The sequence below is a fragment of the Anopheles cruzii genome, chromosome 3 (genome assembly GCF_943734635.1).
Source record: "Anopheles cruzii chromosome 3, idAnoCruzAS_RS32_06, whole genome shotgun sequence".
Taxonomy (NCBI): domain Eukaryota; kingdom Metazoa; phylum Arthropoda; class Insecta; order Diptera; family Culicidae; genus Anopheles; species Anopheles cruzii.
The window spans coordinates 76,236,535-76,254,962 of record NC_069145.1 but is presented as its reverse complement, the minus strand read 5'-3'; the positions used below and the strand labels follow the sequence as shown (position 1 = coordinate 76,254,962).

The following is an 18,428-nucleotide window of genomic DNA, read 5'->3' as shown; positions in this document are numbered from 1 at the left end:
TGGTGTCACTCAGTGTGCACGACTCCATCTCTCTGTCTCTTTCGCCATTGGGGAAGGTGGAGATTGTGTTCTGGCCGCGTCCTCTTCAATGACAGAGTACATCGGGTGGGGCGGTCGAAACTGATGAATCGCAGCACCGGTTGCGTATGCTGGGAACGGATCGGGGCCACATCGTCGTCGTGGCTGGCTCGCGATCGGTTTGCTCGTGCTCCGACTCGGCCGGTCACGTGTTCGACTGGTGCATTTTCGGTGCACATCGGAAAAGGCTTCGCCAATCAACAGTTGATGAGCGTGCCGCTGTTTGGTGGGATGATACTGGGCTTAAAGGCACGCAATAGTGCAGTGATTTTTCGATGATTTGTGTGCGCCTATCGCGCGGTTCAAGTGATGCGTTCCAAGGTCTTTGGAGCACGATCGGGGTACACGTATCAGGTTTCTAACGAACGTTGGGGCGGTTGATTTCGTTTTGACTGCAGGGCTTCACTTCAAAATAGTAATTTTTCATTAACATTAGCAGTCACGGAAAAGTGTCAAAAAATCGGTAAAGTGAAGTTGTCAAATTTAAAACCTATTTGGGCAACGCATACTGCTACCAATCATATGTTTTGTCGCTGTCAAGGAGCAGGCGACGAACGGATCGCGGCGATTGGTTTTGCTTCGTTTTGCTTTTCGCGCGTTTCAGGTAGGCATTGTGAACTAATTATTTATCGCCATACTCTTTCGCCCCAGTTTCGTTCCTTTTTCCGCTGGCCATTCTTTCCCACGAGCGTGTGTGTGTGTTTTGCAGCTGACGGTGTGCGCGAACATTTCGTCATTCAACACACCACCACCGGATGGTGGTTCTCCTTCTCATCCGGAACCGTGTTGAGACGCGCGAGCCGCCGCTGAACGGTGAAAAACGGTGAATCGCTTGGAAAGTTAGAAAACCCACAAGAAAACCTAAAATCGTTCATTTTCGTTGCTGGCCGGGAAAGTTCAAAGACCCCAGACCACGAGCGAAGCCGAACGCTTTATGTGATGCTTGTGTTTCTGTGGCGCGTGTATCGATTCCCCAAACCCTGGGGTCTGGGTTGCCAAAGGCCTCACCCATCTTGTTCTTCGTTCGCGAAGGTTAAGAGTGTCCCGATGTGTGTGTGTGTGTGCTTGTGTCGTTCGTTGAAAGGATTTTCCATCACAATTTCCTTCCCTTCGTGCAAGTATCAATTCCTCCGGGGGGGCTCTATCGATTGATGTGGAAACTTCCAGCAATCGTGCGATGAGGTCAGAGTTACTTCATCACGTTCGTTCGATTACGAAACCCCATGAATGGAGCCCCCACATTGTATCGGTCAACCTTCCACAGTCCAGCAGTATGCGTTTTTGCAAGCAGCGGAGTCCTCTCCGAAGCACCGGAAAGGAGTTGAAAATGGAAAAATCGATTTTCGTACGCCATAGTCAACACTTTTCTCCGTATCCTAGTGCACTGTGCCTGGTGGGCATGCACTACTTGGCTCGTGTGTTGCGGGGAAAGGCACACTTACCTCGGAGCGGTTTTGTCTTGTCACTAGACCTTCACGAGCCAAATTCACAATCGTGTCTACACTTTTTGACGAAATCAACAGTCTGTCAATAGTTCAGTTACGCTTTGTACGTTTTAAATTCGAGACACACCTCTGAACAGAGTTTTTTTCTCTACAAATCTGGGGTTACCATGGATTTTTCTTTCGCCAACAATTGTTTCACTGGGAGCACTCGTTTCTTTTGCCTATGCAAAGGATCAATCGGAGGAGGAGCCTTGAAAGCTCGAACGTTCTCGTATGTTGCGCGGTACCTTGACAATGGTTTACTGCGATTTACAGTGCTGCGAATAGAAACGGTTTTATCACGCGAAGAAGAGGCTTCCGGCGCTGGTGAACACTTTTTCCGAAATGACTCCAAATCTGCTGATGTTGCAGGCGCTCGGACCACCGGATCCAGCCGAAACTCCTTCTCCACCCTGCACCGTTCCGCGTGCCGGATTGAAGAGAGATGGATAAAGAGCGAAGGAAAGCCAATACCGCTTGCAGAGGAATGAAACGGAAGACACAGCTGCTGCGCGAACGCCGGCACACGACTTTTTCCACTAAACACGCTCTAACTAAAACCGCGCCGAGAGCGAACTATCCAAACCGCGCGTTTCTCCAACACACTCACACATTTTACGCGGCGCAAAAGCGAATCCACTCTCTTTTTTCGCCGAGGGCGAGCGAGATGGAGAGAAAACGAAAAACATCGTACGATAGCGAACCATCCCGAGGAAAACTAAGGACCACGCACACAACCGCGCCCCAAACGAGTGCGCGCTGAATGGTGCCGAGGATACGAGAGTGCATAACAATGCGAAACGGTCGGCCACGATCGTCCTAGAGGCTCGATGCGATGGCGCTTTCCTATTAGAAACTATAAATTTTAATCTTTTGCTCAATAAAGTAGAGAAAACGGAATCTTTTTACCGTGACATGCGGTGTCATTTGCTGGGGCTGCATAATTAGAGCCACGATAGCAATATCTTTTCAGCGGCCACCGGCGAATGGTATGCAGCATGAATCATACGATGCGCCACACGAGGGGAATCCGATTGAAACGAAGCATTTTGAGGACGCGCCAAGGTGTTTGCAAAACATGGTATCATTTGGCAAAGCTGTCCACCATAAAAGGGGCACCCCCCCGCCAAAAAAGGGAAGTTCCATTTCGAGGTGCAACCGGCGAGGTAGCCCCAAAAAGTGACGTCGGTCAGTGCCGAGGACAAGCGTAGACAGAAGTTGAACTTTCATCACTCAAATCACGGTTGCGCCCGGTGGGGTGTTTCCCTGGCCGATAGCAGACCACCCAGCAGGCGGAGAGCGGAGCGATAGGTAGGCAAATCATATGACGCGAGCTGCGGCGTGGAACGGCAACAGCGCGTTGGCCGCCGATTACGGTGGCAACAAGAGCGCGGGGAGCACGCGTGCTTTTGCCAAAGCATGGGTGGTGGTGGTAGTGGCCCGATGTCAGACCACTGCGCGATATCCAATCAGAAAGGCAGGATTCTCGCCGAAATCGCGCGTGTACGCTCTTTCCGCACACTAGCACGCATGACTCAACACTGCGCCCGCTCCGCTGGCGGCATTTCACCGCGAGACGGCGGATGTACGGAACGGGGTTTGCACTTGCTTCGTAAGACACGCAGCGGTCTGATAAACCCTGATGTAATCGTAAAGTTTATAATCAGTAATCAGGTTATTACCTCAATTCGGTACAAAAAAAAATTGGCGTACGACAGACCTGCGAACACCACGCTACCGTTCGCGGCAGGTGGTGCGAAGGCATCGTTGATGTTCGCGAGACACGCCGGTTCCGGTGAGAGAAGATAAACAAAACAAAGTCTCTCTCTCACTCTCGCTCTCGCTCTGGCTCTGCACACGAATGCAAAGACGGTAAGATACATTTTTTCAAGTTCAATGCCGAACCTACTACGACCGCCGATTTGCTGCTCACAAGGCACCGAATGTTGATTTGAAATCCGCGAATAGGATTTTGGCCAATGGTGTCATCGGTCTATATTTGTTGGCGTTAAATTCGGTGCATTCACGGAAAAATGATTAAATTCACCTTCACTGTTTGAATTTTGTACCGTTTGTACCACCTTAAACTTATTCAACTGTGAAGGCCTTTCGCGGGGCCGAGGCCGAGGCCGAAAGGAAAATTTCGCGTTTGATGCTGCAATCCCCAACAACAGTTGCTTACCAAAGACGTACTCGAAATCAAAGTTAAGCCTTTCCGTACCCCTTGGCCGCTTGTCCGGATTCAGGACGTTCGACAAGAGACCACCGTTCGGTACACGTTTTACAGGGGTTGAAAAGCACAACCCTTCGAAGCAGGGTTTCAATTCAAAACAATAACAAATCATATCGTTATCAGTTCCTGTGCGGGATATGGATGGCGCATCTAGGTGCGATCGCTCAATGTGACTTTTACTTGTCCCGGCCGAGATTGGATGGAAAATTATGTGCCCTCCCGCGTCATCTCCCGCCTACGTCAGAGCATCGTGTTTATGATTTCCCAAGTGCGAGTGCATCGACGCAAGTTGCAAGTGGCAGCGGATAGCCAATTCCAAAGTCTACTCGAAAGACGTACAATTCGCTAGTCGCTACGGTCTTCTCAAGACATTTCCCTTTAATTCTCATTCAGGTTCTGTACGGTGATGCTTCGCGGATGGAAGTAACGTTTTTAGTATTAGTTATTAGTGAAAATTAAAATATTGTGTGTTAAATCATTCACCATATTCGCAAATTGGAACTAATGTTAACAATGTATTGATACAACGCAAAATTTAAAGGAAGAAAAATCCAAAGAAAACCAAAGTTTAATAAAGAATGGACGGATGAGCCAAACTTGTTACTGTTTTTCGAAGACGAAACGTTATAAAATGATGTAATAATCCACAGCGCCAGCCACTCAGATCCCAGAGGCACGCTATCTGGACAATTGGCAGCGTGAGCGAATCATACGATGGGTGTGCTCTTTATTATCATATTAATCAGGAGTGTGCCGGAAAAAAATGAAACGGACAGACCCAACACCATAAACGCGGTGGCGGCGGCATGCCCGGTGTAATCAGTTGCCGCCGAAATCGTTTGCCGAGTCGTGCATTTGATCATCTGAAGCATGCGTGACGTTGCCGGCATCAGGAATCAGTATCAGCATTTTTGCGCTTTCTGATGTCTCGCAAGACACTTCTTCGGTTACCTTTTGCATCATGCCGTGGCGTGCTCAAAGTTCAATCAGCTCTAGGAGCACACTTCATCAGTCCGTCCCGCCGGCTTAGTAATGGGCGCGAAGTGTCCTAGCCCACGGACTTGACCTTAGCAACGCCTCATCGGGCCACGGAGGCACGGGAGACGTTCCTATGGATTAGTCTTGTTATGGTTTACAATACTGGTCCGTCGCTTATCAGTGCTACCGTGAACTTGTCTTGGGCCAACGATTGGCTTTTTTATGATATGGCTAAACAGTTGTTTCCATTGTAATCGGTTTTATCCATAGCGTTTGTTCTCCATAAGCGTTCTTTGACCGCTCATACTTTTCTATGCGGAATGTTTCCATAGAAGCTGAGCTGAGCGTATTTACTGACTTTTTGTCTAACCTTTTAGCTGTGTTATATTTAAACTACCATCCCAAATAATAACATTCGAAAAACTTACTCACTTTTTCGTTAGAATTCTCATTCTCACTCTTCTCACAAGAAAATTCTCACTCTTCTCACAAGAAAATTCTCCTCACTTTGGAGGGACATTCTCTCACTTTGCCCAGCAGTGAGTACGCAGCCAGCATCGTTCGTGAAGGATTCGTTGGCAACACTGCCGCGAACCAAAACAAATTTCGTGCGAGAGTGCTGTCAAAAAGGATCAATGGGCGGGAGGGGAAAAATTGGTGACCAACTAAACAACAAACCTTGCAAAAGTTTCTTTCTCATTGTTCACCGTTTCGATAAACTCCCATTCCGACTTCGGGGGACGGTGATCCTAGGGTTACCGTGACTGGTTATCTTAGGACATTTTAATTTTTTGTCACAATTTTGTCACAAGTAAAAGATCAAAATTATTACACAGTGCGCAGTGCCAGAACACGATGGTCGATTCGGTAGGTCTCCGTGTACTGATGCAGAATGTTGACGGCGGCCGATAAATGTTCGAGCTCCTTGAATCACTCTTTCTTTCCGGTGCCCATTTTGCCCCTAGCACGATCCGACATCGGCGGATTCCTGCAGCTTGACGGAGGACGAAGTTGAGCCGAAGCTGAAGTACGTCCGTCTTCTGAATGATCTGAAAAACATACTGAGCGAAGAGGCGATCAGCTGCATTGCCGTGCATCCAAGGGTACTCCCGAAAGCACTCCTTCCGAAACCATTCCGTAACGGCATTTCTATTCCATTCACAGTTCCTTTGTCTCGGCACCCACTGGGGACGTATACACATGCTCGACCATCAGGGCAACAGTGTGCAAACGATTATGACGATAAAGGAAAACGCACACATTCTGTCGGTGAACAAAATATCGGTAGATAGCAAAGGGGAACACATTGCCACATGCTCCGACGATGGCAAGGTGATGATTAGCGGTCTATACACGGACGAGAACAATCAACAGTTGAGCACGGGGAAGATCGTAAAAGCCGTCGAACTCGACCCCAACCACCGGTCCGGATCGGGTAGCAAATTTATCATAGGTAAGGCCGCACACCTTGCGGTGTGAATCTGCCCACTATACTGTGTAGTGTTCCGGTTTTATGTCTGACAGGCGATACCAAATTGGTACTGTACGAGAAAACCTTCATCAAGGGCCTAAAATCGACCGTGCTGAGCATCTCCGAGGGGCAGGTGACCTCCATCAAGTGGAACGGTCAGTTTGTGGCGTGGTCCAGCACCCTCGGCATACACGTGTACGATCTGAACGAAAAGTGCTCACTGGGATTCATTCAATGGGAGCAACCGAGAAGGTAAGCAGGAAAATATCCCGATTCGTCACTAAGAGGCCACAATCCCGACGATCGATTGTTCGATTCTTTCTCGTAGCGGAAATTTAACCGACTTTCGGTGCAACCTAAACTGGTCCAATCCGACGACCCTTCTCATCGGCTGGGTCGACACCGTGCGAATCTGTGTGATACGTAAGCGGAACGCGATCGAAGTAACCATGCGAAACCTACCGAACCACATCGTCGATCCGAGTAAGGGTACTTCGAAAGTGCGACGGATGAATTCCTTGGTACATGGCTTTGTTTTCGCTTACAGTGTCCACATTCCAAACCGATTTCTACATCTGCGGCATAGCACCACTGGAGAGCAATCAGCTGGTGGTGCTTGGCTTTTCGAAGGATCGTGATTCGGAAACGAACAAAGCTTTGCGGCCAATTTTGTGCGTGCTTCAGTACAACGCAACCGATTACGTCGAAATCTGTACCGATAGCCTATCGATGCGAGGGTAAGTGTGCTCTCGGTGCGTTTGCAATTCCATTGGTCTACTAATCGGCGGATCGTTCCAGGTACGAGGAGTACAAGTGTGACGATTATCATCTCGATTGTCTGATCGAAGAAAATCAGTATTTCATCGTCTCCCCGAAGGACGTTGTGGTGGCGAACCTCTACGAAACAGATGACCGCATCCAGTGGCTTATCGAGCATGGGTATGTTACACAGGGACGGTCAGAGAAGGACGGAACGGATCACTTTTTGTATAGAAATAATTTATTGCTTCGAAATTCTAAACCTGCACCTTGGGCTTGCGTCAGGTGCGTCTCAGTGCATCTCAGTTACCATAGCTACCACACCGTGATGGAAAGTGTCCTGTTCCTGTTGCCATAGAAATACTGCAGTTTTTCATTGCTGCCTGTGTTGTGTCAGTTGGGGATTACCAGCTAGTTAAGATCATGTGGCCTACTCTAGGCGCGAATACATTGTAAGCTGCCGTCTGGAGCTGCGAGCTGGAGATCGTGTGTCGATCGCGCACTGGGGAGTGTTTAGTGGCCATGTGTTTAGGGAGATTGTGCTATTTCGCGTTACACCAACGTTCTGCAGCACGAGCTCGGTGGTTGTGACCAGTCGTAGTAATACTCGGCTGGCGTAGGTCCTCCTCCTCCCGCGGCCGGAGTATCATCCTCGTGCGTGCACATCTCGCCCCGATACAGATCGCGCATATGGCGCGCGGTACGCTTGTGCAGCAATAGATGATAGTTTTGGCATGCGCGCGGTTTCCAGGCCGTGTCGAAGCGCACATCGTGCCGCCGGTGGATGTTACGGAACGGTGCCAACCACGCTCCGACCGCTATGTCCTCGCTGCGATACGCACTCAAGCGGTCCGCATAGCTGGCGATAAACGAAACCAGCCCCCGGGACAACACGTACCCACCACCGAGGGCATACGGCCCGTACCGATCGCACAGCTTGTAGTCGTGCTCCTGCCACACACCGTGCTTCTGTATGGTGGCCGCCCCCCGAAAGTAGCCCCAATACAGTTCGATCGGAGTGGCGCCCGGCGGCGGCGGGCTTGCTTGATGTTCCCGATGCAGCTTCTCGTAGTAGCTCAGCAAATCCTCGGCCAGCAGGTCCAACTTCACGTACGTGTCGTCGTCCAGTTTGGCGAGATACTTGAAGTCGTACTTCGTGTCGATGTGCTGCAGGCTGCGAAGTACCTTCACGGTCAGATTGCCGTACGAATCGTGCAAGTCCTCCAGTTCAAGTATGTCTCCGAAAACGCGCTGCTCTTCGTACAGGGCACGGCGCACGTTTTTCGGTTGCCCTCCCGTACCGATCGCGAACAGTGTTTTAATTTTAAAGTTGATCACCTTAATGTTTTTGATCGGTTTCTCTTGCCACTGTCGGTAGTTGGCCAGCAGCTGGCGCTGTGTGGCGATCGAGTCCGGTTGCACCTGGCCGTGCTCGGTCAGCGGTGGAATGTGGATCAGTTCGTCCTGGTAGCTCTCGTTGATGAGCCGTGGCCGCAGGTTAAGATACGTTTCGCGGATCGTCGTGCGTCGTTCGAAGTTTTCCGGTGCCGTCACGACGAGCAGGATCAGGAAGTAGGAGTTTTCGGGATCGTACAGCCGGCCGAGCGGGGCACACGAGGGGTTCGTGTTGGCGATCAGTGCCGTGAGCAGGGCGCCGAACAGAAAGGCACAGATGAGCGGAATATAGCCGACACAGTGCCGCTTGTGCAGGTGATAGCGCGTAAGAGCCATGAGGCGTCGCAGTGACATTCAATGGTGCGTTTTCAAAGTCCGGGCGTGGCTCCTACCGTGCTTTTGCTACCGGAATTCCGTTTCGGTCGCCAGCGCACTGTGTGACACTTTAAATAGCGTTTTACATCGCTCCTCTCCGCTGCTGCGGGGCTGTGGCCAGCGACGAGAGGTTTCTTTTCGTCGCACTTTGCGGATTGTTTTTGACAAACATTGTTTTGGCAGCCCCAGTGACGGATGAACTGTCAAACGGAGAGTAACGCAGCCAATGGCTGTGTACGTTTACTGCGATGGCTGCGTACGTTGAGATGCAATTTTAAATAATTAACTTCCTTTGCCGGTTTCAGAAAATTTGAACAAGCGATGGAAGTGATAACGAAGCACGGCGGAAAGTACTCACTCATTACCGTTGCCCGGCTCTACCTGGACCATCTGCTCTCCCAGCAACAGTTCGACGAAGCGGCCAAACTCTGCACACGCGTTTTCGGTACCGATAAGCAGCTATGGGAGGAGGAAGTGTACAAGTTCGTCAAGGTAAAGCAACTCCGGTCGGTTAGTGGCTACATTCCGGTGGCGGAAGCGAACAAACTGAACCCGCACGTGTACGAGATGGTGCTGTACGAATATCTGCAACTCGATCCGGATGGGTTTCTGCGGCTGGTGAAGGAGTGGCCCCCGAGTCTGTACAACACGAAAGCGGTAATCAATGCGATCAATGATCATTTCAACAAAAAAGATGCAAACATCCTGCTGGAAGCGCTAGCGATCCTGTACTCGCACGAACGGGAATACGATCGTGCGCTGACGATGTATTTGAAGTAAGTAACGCGGAAACCGACCGACCGATTGGGGGAAGTATTGAACTAAGCGTGCTTTTATTTGGTTGTAGATTGCAGCACAAGGACGTGTTTGAGCTGATTGCCACGCACGATCTGTACGGTATGATCAAGGACACGATCGTGCAGCTAATCGAGCTCGATAGCGATCGGGCGATCGCGATGCTCTTGAGGCAGAAAAGTATCCCCGCAGATGACGTGGTCCGGGAGCTCGAGCACCACGAGCAGTATCTGTTCCGCTATCTGGATGCGTACGATAAATCTGACACTAGCTACAAATTCCACGGCCGCTTGGTGCCACTCTACGCTCGGTATGAGCCAGATAAGCTGCTTCCCTTTTTGCGCCGCTCGAACAACTATCCCATCCAGGAGGCGTACGATATCTGCCGACAGTTGCTGTTCTATCCGGAGATGGTGTACCTGTTGGCGAAGATGGGTAGCACGCGGGAAGCGCTCGCCATCATCCTGCACAATCTGGGTGACGTACCGATGGCGATCGAGTTTTGCAAGGAACACGACGATGCGGACCTGTGGGACGATTTGATCAACGAGTCGGTTGACAAACCGCACGTGATGACGAAGCTGCTGGACGGGATCGCGGGTTTCATTAATCCCGAGCTGGTGGTCGATCGGATTCAGCCGGGTCAGCAGATCGAAGGGCTGAAGAGCTCGATCATCAAGATGCTGTGCGGGTACAGCTTGCAAGTCGCGATACAGGAGGGTTGCAATCAGATACTGGCGTCGGATTACTTCAGCATGCACGAGCGTTTGGTGCAACTGCAGCAGGGTGCACTGCACGTTTCGACGGACCACACGTGTGGCGTCTGCCGGAGGGACCTTATCGTAAAAGGTAAGTGGGGCTGAAGGTGGCTAGTGAGCGACCTGCCGTTCACTAATTCTACCAATTTCTTCGTGCCGCTTTGCAGACAATATGAAAACGGATATCGTAATGTTCAACTGCAGACACTACTTTCACGAAAACTGTCTCCCGGACAAGTACAACATAGAGTTCTGTATTGTTTGTAAATCGAAAAAACAATAGTTCCACAAGCAGAGGTCCATCAGCCGCAAGGGCTCGACTTCTCGCGCCTTAAATGACGGGCCCAGGACCAGCACTGGCACCGCACTACGTCGAATAACCACAGAAGCTTGAATTGATCAAATGATATTCCGTTCCCACCAGAGGCACCGTTCCCATTGAAAATATTGTTTTGTTGCATATTTCATTGTTTTTCAAAAGCCAAATAAAAGAAGAACTCTTGTGTAAGATGATTTTAATAAATAAATTACTTTTGCGTCAATCCATAAATCGATGCATGGTAACAGCGCGTCTGAGGACCCAGGCCAATATGTGAAGATGGTTTAGATTCCTGTTTCTAATCAGCACCAAACGCGTAACGGCCCGAGTGGCAAGATGCAGCAAGATTAGTCCAATTCAAAGGCTCAGCAATGTGCCACAGAGTGGGCCATTCGGAAGACTCAAATGTAACGAAAGCGAAAGCGCACTGTCATTGCCGTCGTAAAGCCGGATTACACGGTCGAGGAGGCTCGTCCCTTAGAAACCGAGGATTGCACCCTGTTCCGTCTTATCACTCGCAAGGCGGGCCAAGTGTCTCGACGTCTACTCTCTCCTCTCTGATAAGAATACCGAAGGTTGTGTTTGTGGAACATACGACATCGAACATGCTTTCTATCGATCGACACACGTTACCTACATCCGATGTGGCTTCCACGCCATGCGCCATGGCACGTCGAATGATAGGAAGTTCGATTCGAGGAGGTCAAAATGTACACGAAAAGTATTGACCACATTGTGTTAGTCAATGGCCTAATGAACAACCAACGAACAAGGGTTTCGTTCGATCGACCCAACACGCGAAGTGATCCGCGGAACGCACGCACGCATAATCGCGCCCACTCTTTCCCGAACACTACTGGCGCATCGGCGCGTGTTGGTGTTGGTTGGGTCACCCTGCGTCCGTGTTTTCGAACCAACCGGCACCGGTCCGGTAGTCAGTAAGTGATAGCCGAGAGATTCAGTTGCTTACGCACAGCAGTTCTTGGTGGCAGAAACTGGATTAGTTTCGATTCCCCAGTTGGTGACACCTTCAATTAGGGGGTCAAAGTGGTTTGTGCCGAATATCTGCCCGGCTAATTAGCGTCACTGGCGTGATATTTGTCGCGAACTAGTGTACCACATTATCCCGAGGCGTGATCGCTTCAGTGTCTTGAGATCCACCGTAGAGGTAAGTTGAACATTGACTTGCTCAGGGGCGAGTGACGATCATTTTTGAAAGTGCTTCTGTGGTAAAGTGGAAAAAGGTGGACAATTTAGAATTGCAGTGCAAATGCTGTACTGGATGGAATTTAAGATAGAGCGGGCTTTAAACTGTAGCATCTTTTGCGTTCAAAGTCCGTTCGATCGTTTTGAGAATCGCTGAACCGCTTTTCGGTACTATTTTTGGCAAGTTCTCACACATACACTTTCCTGGTGGCAATCTCACGGCTTCATGGTTCGTCGGATAGCTGTTGAAAAACAAACCTCGCGATCGCGATCGTAACCCGCGACCGGTTTCCTAGTTCTTCGTTTATTTTTTCCTCTTGTATTCCGCGACACGCGTTCAAATGATGAAAGTGCCAAAAACAACCAGAAAACAAAGAAACAGTGGCCACAACAGAAAACCGCAGAACCTTGCGTCCTTGCGTTTTGGCGATAAAATTCTCTTCGAGCACTAGCGAACCACAAGAGCATTCAGTTTGAAGGACACATGGGAACCTATGACCCACAATTGACTCCAATTTTAATTCAAATCTTTCAAAGAATTGCAGTACAACTTAATGCGGGAAGAAGTCTAACGGCCATATGTGCCAAAGTTTTTTCTATTAAAAATTTAAACACATGATCAACGAATGAGTTCCAAAGAACTTTCATCTTCAAATCATTCGATGGACACTTTGATTGCGTAAACACAACCCAAACCGTTTTAATCGTTTCAAAATATTCTCGTTGTTGCTGTTTCTTCAAAAATTAACATTCGCCCGTTTGGGAACCACTGGGCACCAGATCGTACGAGCAGACAACTTGACTTTGACCGCCTGATGACCCCTACCACGGTTAGAAAGGATCGAGGGCCGTGAACGTGGCCCCGTTTGGCCGCCGTTTTTGGATTGATACGGCGAAACGAGGGCTGCAATAGGTTTAGAATAGGAAAAATGAACAAAATCAGCGCTTATCACTGGCCATTTATAAACGCTGTTCGGACCCCTTATCTTTGCGGTGCCCCGTGCTCATCTTCGGTCATCGTTTGTACGCATCAATATGGCAACAACCGAAAGGTTGCAGGGTTGCAAGTCACCATCCAGATCCAGACCAGACACACACCACAGTGTTGCTCAAATGATCAAATGTTTGCTTTCGTCATTGCTGTACAAATAATAAGTAAAATTGTTTGAATTTTCCAACAGCGACAGCAAAAGATGGCCAATCGTACGTAATGTAGAATCTGTTGGCACTGCGAAACTCTTGCTTACTGTTGCATGTACTCTACGTTTGTACAATAATTTTACTTATCACGAAGAATGCTATGAACTCCAACAAAGCCACTGTCATTTGATAGTAAATCTGCATCGAAAACTTCTACTTCTTTCCTGCAACTAATCCCAAGTGTACAAAAATTAAAGCCTGGCCCAGTTAGAATCGCGAAAAGTTCTATGTCTTCTAGCAGCGCCTCTGGTGGTTGGACTTCAAATGTTTTGACAGCTATGTCTTTAGTAAACATTCGCCTTTCAACGCTGAAAGTTTCGTCTTGGTACGCAGAGTTTACAAAAAGTTATGCTTAATGGAACTCGAAAGAAGAAAACTCATTCTGCAAACTCACGTTGAGAACCCGACGTGGTCTGTTTTGAAGATTGCAAAAACACTGAAGTTCGCAAAATCCACTGTATATGGTGTGCTCCAGCGTTTCCGGGAACGGAATGCCGTAGACCGAAAGATTCAGAGTAGACGTCGTAGTGGAACAAAGGACCGGCAGCTGAACGGGATGGTTTTAAGATCAATCAAGGCAAATCCTGGACTTTCGATTCGGGATATTGCAAAAAAATGTAGTGCCAGCAGAAGTACTGTCGCGAGGATCTGTCAACGAAGAGGTACTGTTCTTTCCTTGCATGTAAGCATCCAAACAGGACACTTAAGCAAAACCTAGTCGCTAAAACACGCGCTAGAAAGTTGTACGAGAAGGTTCTGGCGAGGCACAAAGGACGCTTGACATGTTTCCTAAGTCAAACCAACCCCGAGATAGAGCTGATTCAATTGTTCGCGATTCTAAGTGGGCCATGCTTTACATGTTGCTAGAAATAAAATTCCTTCGGTTTGTAATTAAATTATCAACAAGCACCTATTATTTGGCAGTTTGTAGAATGGCATGGCGCATGGCTGTTGCATAAGCATGTGAGAAGAATTGTAATTGTTGACTAACTGATCTTTTTCCCACGACCCGATTGCAGCAACGATACAAATCATGACCCAACAGGGACCGGCGTTCGACTCGAACTGCATGACGCTGACGCGCTTCGTGCTGCAGGAGCAGAAAAAGTACAAACATGCCACCGGCGATCTATCCCAGCTGCTCAACTGCATCCAGACCGCCATCAAGGCCATCAGTTCTGCGGTGCGTAAGGCAGGAATCGCAAAGCTGTAAGTGGCACCATTTACTGCACTTTCGACCCGTTCTCTCATATACTTCGCCCCTTTCAGGCAAGGAATCTCAGGCGACACCAATGTGCAGGGCGAGCAGGTGAAAAAGTTGGACGTGCTGTCGAACGAAATTTTCATCAACATGCTAAAGTCCTCGTACTCCACCTGTCTGCTGGTGTCGGAGGAGAACGATAACGTGATCGAGATCGAATCGGATAAACGAGGCAAGTACGTCGTATCGTTCGATCCGCTCGACGGTTCGTCCAACATCGATTGCCTCGTGTCGATCGGTTCCATCTTCTCCATCACTAAGTAAGTACCGGTGCGGCTGTTCGATTTAGCGAAATCACTAACTCCGTCCTCCATTCTGAATGATAGGCAGTTGAATGAAAATGCCGAACCCTCGGTGGCCGATGCGCTGCAACAGGGAAACAAGATCGTGGCCGCTGGTTACGCACTGTACGGATCGGCCACCATGATCGTGCTGAGCCTGGGCAACGGTGTGCACGGTTTTATGTACGATCCGTCGATTGGTGAGTTTGTGCTGACCGACTACAATATGCGCATTCCGGAGCGGGGCAACATCTACTCCATCAACGAGGGCTACGCGTCAACGTGGGACGCATCGGTGCGAAACTACGTGCAGGACAAGAAGGATCCGGCCAAGGGCAAACCGTACGGGGCGCGATACGTCGGCAGTATGGTGGCGGACGTGCACCGTACGATCAAATACGGTGGCATCTTCATCTACCCGGCAACGAGCGCGGCTAAGAGCGGAAAGCTGCGGCTGCTGTACGAGTGCAATCCGATGGCGTACCTGATGACGCAAGCCGGAGGCAAGGCGTACGCGGGCAAGGATAAACTGATACTGGACGTTGTGCCCACGTCGATCCACCAGCGGTCGCCCATCTATCTCGGCTCGAAACTGGACGTCGAGGAAGCGCTCAGTTACATCAAGTAGTTTGGGCCGAGTTACTCTGGTTGCCTGGTTACTCTGTTCGATGGATGTGCTTGAAGTGGAATCTTTTTGTTTTGTAATAAAATGTGCTCAATAATATTCAGAGATCTTCATAAGAACTAAGATCGCATTCAGCTAGGCTTTGTAACAGGTTTTATTTACAGTTTTTCTCTATGCTTTGACAACCATGGGTCTAATAACAGGTTTTAAACTTACATACCTCGGACTCGGAAGTGCCAAGATGTCATTAAACCATAGCCATCGTCGATGCGTTCTTTCAGTACGCGTTGGCTTTATGTTTCGGCACAAACTGGAAACCGTCCGGAATGGGTCCGAGCAACATTTCACTGTGTTCAAAGAAATAGATTTTGAATGGGTGCCGCAGTTTACACAACCTGCTCAGCATTTACCTTAGTTTCACCCAATCATTGCAGTTGGGCGATGCCATTAGAGTTTCCAGCTCATCGCGCCCCCGGTACGCTTCGGGCCGCTCGTTGATGCGCTGCGGTGGCCGCTCCAACAATCCGTACGGTACGTAACGGTACAGAAACGATTGCCACTCGAGGAGAAAGCGGCGAGTATTTTCCACCCCTTTCGTGTCGCTTCCCCAGTGCTCGAGTCCATAGTTTGCGTAGCGCTTCAGCATCTCGAACCGCTCGCTGCTCGACGGATCGAGGTTCTTGCGTTCCTTGATCTCCTGAAACACCCATGGCTTGATGAGGGCACCGCGACCCACCATAACGCCGGCAATGTTCGGGCACCGCTCTCGAGCCGCCTCGTAGTCGCTGTAGCAGTAAATGTCCCCATTTCCGAACACCGGAATCGTGCTGGCTTGGGACGCACAGCGCTGCACGTAATCCCAGTCCGCTCGCTTGGTGTAGCGTTGCTCCTTCGTGCGCCCATGGATCGTAACTAAGCTGGCACCCCACTCCTCGAACCGTGGTACCAGCTCATGGGCCACCGGTTTATTGTTGTGAATTCCGACGCGGGTTTTCACGGTAAATTCTTTCCCATAGTCCGCCAGAAGCCGGGAGCAGCTTTGCACCATCAGCTGCAGCACGTTCTGGCGCCGGAGCAGGGCACTTCCGCCGCCCTGGTTGAAGATCAAATCGATCGGGCAGCCAATGTTGAGGTCGATAAAATCGACTTCCGCCTTTTCGGCGATAATTTGGGCCGCATACGTAACCAGCTTCGGTTTGTGGCCACAAAGCTGCACCCCGAACAGGTCTTCGCTCTCGTGGCGCTTCGTAAGGGCCCATTCTTGGATCGCACCGTTAATGATCGGTATGGCGCAGGCCATTTCACCGCACGTTACGTCGACACCGTACTCCTTGCAGATCCGACGGAACGGCAGATTGCCAACCGTGGTCAACGGGCTGAGGTACAGTTTATCGCGGAAGTTGATACGTTTTCGTTCCGCGCTCCGAAGCTTAACTAAATCCTCATCCAAAATGGGACCGACTGGTTTCGGTGCTGCTTCCTCGATTTTTGCCTTCCCGTCCTCACAACCGACCTCGGTGTTTGTAGCTTCAGCGGACTTTTGTTTCTGACTAGTTTTCTCATCCTGCTGTAGTTTCTCGAATTTGTTCACTATTTTCGTCGACTTGTGGAAATTGTATTGCTTTTTGCGCAAGATTTGTTGAAGATCTAAAAAGTTCACATTACAACAATAATTACTCTCTGTGGGTCACAAATGTGGGGTCGCGTCTTTTCAACTCACCATATCCCAGGCAGGTGGTAATCAGCATCGAATCGTTCGATGCCTTATGATCGACGGGGTAAATGTTACGGTTGTTCTCATCCAAGTGTGCCCCGGCGAACCGACATGTTACGCCAAAATCGCAAAAACCCTTCACGGAGTAGATGTAGCACTTGGGGCCGATATCTTTCGGTTTAAGCTGCAGATATCGGTCAAGATCGTGCGAATAGCGGCACGTGTCCATTTTGGGACACTTTTTGGCGCCTTCCGTCACGCTTCCATTGAGAAGCGTTTTGCAAAGTCGCAACGAATCGTCCTCCTTGAACGGCAGCTGGCGTCCTTTATTCTGACCCCGGTTCTTCTTCTTTCGCTTTCCGTCACCCTCGAAGCGGCCCTTTTTCTCCGGTGGGCCTTCGACGGCCATATCGTCACCACCTTTCGCTTCCGGCGTCGCGGAGTCGCTGCTGCCGTTTGCAGGAGGTTTTCCTTCGACCGTAGCCGGCTTTTCGGACACGGCAACACGCGGAATAAGGTATCTGTTGGAAAAGTAAGGGCCGCGATCAACGCGTGCTAGACGGTTTCGTTTCGTGCGTCACTTACTCTGCCTTTATGTGGCATATTCCATCGTCCATCGTTTGCTGTTCGATTTCTATTTCGAGGAGCCCTTTTTCGTCAGCTTTTACCGGGGAGTTTTGTTTCCAATTAACCGGTTGACGTTTCGCTCAAAACACGTGTGGGGTAAACTCAACACCCCAAGCACAAGGTGGTTCGGCGGCGGCAATTACATTAGTGTGTAATTTAATTTTTCTATTGGAAAACTTGCGGTAAAAATGTGCGCTTTTCAAACTTCAAACAAACTAAAGTATCTATTACACTCTCTTCGTCAGTTTTCTTTTATTAGCTGCAGCACTTCCGAACTCACCACTTCCTAAACTCACCACGTAATGTGCGTCAAAAAAACCGCTGCCCGAACTGTCACACGCCTTTGTGCGTGTGTGTGCGTGACAAACGTCGCGCTGTCCTTCGAGCGAGAAACTCGCAATCTCATTTTGATAAACTTAGTCAAATTCGGGCGGCCCAGAGCAAACAATCGTTTTCTTGGCGTATGGTTTGAAGTTGTTGTTATTCAAAAGGTTAATTACCTGCTCGCTCCGTCGTAAATCAATCCGGTTGCGGTGTGCGATAGTACAAGAGCAACATACAGACGCAACAATCGCCGGTTCCTTCCCATAACCAAAGGCTTGGTGAGGCTCCAGAGTCCGTACGCGCGCCCCCCGATTCTAGTCAACAATTGTGGGAAATCCGAACAACTCGGTACGGTAGCGGGCAGGTTTATGCTAGGGCCACTGATCGCGCGTAGCGGTAGGATTCTTTTCAAGCAATCTCACCGAGCGGCTTCTGCCCGTAGCAGCGGTAAGCGAAAGTGAAACAAGTCGCCAGACAGGTGGGCAGAGGTTACTCCTCGCCTATTGGCACACGTAACGCGAAAAAGTGGGTCTCTGGGTTGCGCC

General features: G+C 49.7%; 4 protein-coding genes across 7 annotated transcripts; 2 read left to right on the top strand and 2 right to left on the bottom strand.

Moving 5' to 3' along the window:
* The first annotated feature begins 5,602 nt into the window (after nucleotides 1-5,602).
* LOC128275370 (vacuolar protein sorting-associated protein 41 homolog) lies at nucleotides 5,603-10,630 on the top strand. Its single transcript, XM_053013848.1, has 10 exons — nucleotides 5,603-5,640; nucleotides 5,739-5,876; nucleotides 5,938-6,226; nucleotides 6,298-6,496; nucleotides 6,573-6,727; nucleotides 6,792-6,981; nucleotides 7,043-7,183; nucleotides 9,079-9,549; nucleotides 9,621-10,417; nucleotides 10,494-10,630. Exons 1-10 carry the CDS (start codon nucleotides 5,629-5,631, stop codon nucleotides 10,607-10,609), a joined length of 2,508 nt encoding a protein of 835 aa, XP_052869808.1. The 5' UTR covers nucleotides 5,603-5,628; the 3' UTR covers nucleotides 10,610-10,630.
* LOC128275371 (beta-1,3-galactosyltransferase 6) lies at nucleotides 7,359-8,823 on the bottom strand. Its single transcript, XM_053013849.1, has one exon. The coding sequence runs from the start codon at nucleotides 8,750-8,752 to the stop codon at nucleotides 7,556-7,558; it is 1,197 nt and encodes a 398-aa protein (XP_052869809.1). The 5' UTR covers nucleotides 8,753-8,823; the 3' UTR covers nucleotides 7,359-7,555.
* Nucleotides 10,631-11,591: 961 nt separating the features above from the next.
* LOC128273809 (fructose-1,6-bisphosphatase 1) lies at nucleotides 11,592-15,337 on the top strand. Of its 4 annotated transcripts, none has more exons than XM_053011850.1 (5): nucleotides 11,592-11,813; nucleotides 13,033-13,054; nucleotides 14,071-14,260; nucleotides 14,321-14,572; nucleotides 14,639-15,337. In XM_053011850.1, exons 2-5 carry the CDS (start codon nucleotides 13,045-13,047, stop codon nucleotides 15,219-15,221), a joined length of 1,035 nt encoding a protein of 344 aa, XP_052867810.1. In that variant the 5' UTR covers nucleotides 11,592-11,813; nucleotides 13,033-13,044; the 3' UTR covers nucleotides 15,222-15,337. The 4 variants fall into 4 exon arrangements, with proteins under 4 accessions (XP_052867810.1, XP_052867813.1, XP_052867811.1 ...); XM_053011853.1 differs by having other exon boundaries at nucleotides 13,033-13,063; XM_053011851.1 differs by lacking the exon at nucleotides 13,033-13,054.
* A 149-nt stretch (nucleotides 15,338-15,486) lies between these two features.
* LOC128273808 (tRNA-dihydrouridine(47) synthase [NAD(P)(+)]-like) lies at nucleotides 15,487-17,549 on the bottom strand. Its single transcript, XM_053011849.1, has 4 exons — nucleotides 17,518-17,549; nucleotides 16,939-17,453; nucleotides 15,629-16,865; nucleotides 15,487-15,565 (listed from the first exon to the last, which is right to left on the bottom strand). The coding sequence occupies exons 1-4, from the start codon at nucleotides 17,547-17,549 to the stop codon at nucleotides 15,496-15,498; spliced, it is 1,854 nt and encodes a 617-aa protein (XP_052867809.1). The 3' UTR covers nucleotides 15,487-15,495.
* Between the last annotated feature and the right edge of the window lie 879 nt (nucleotides 17,550-18,428).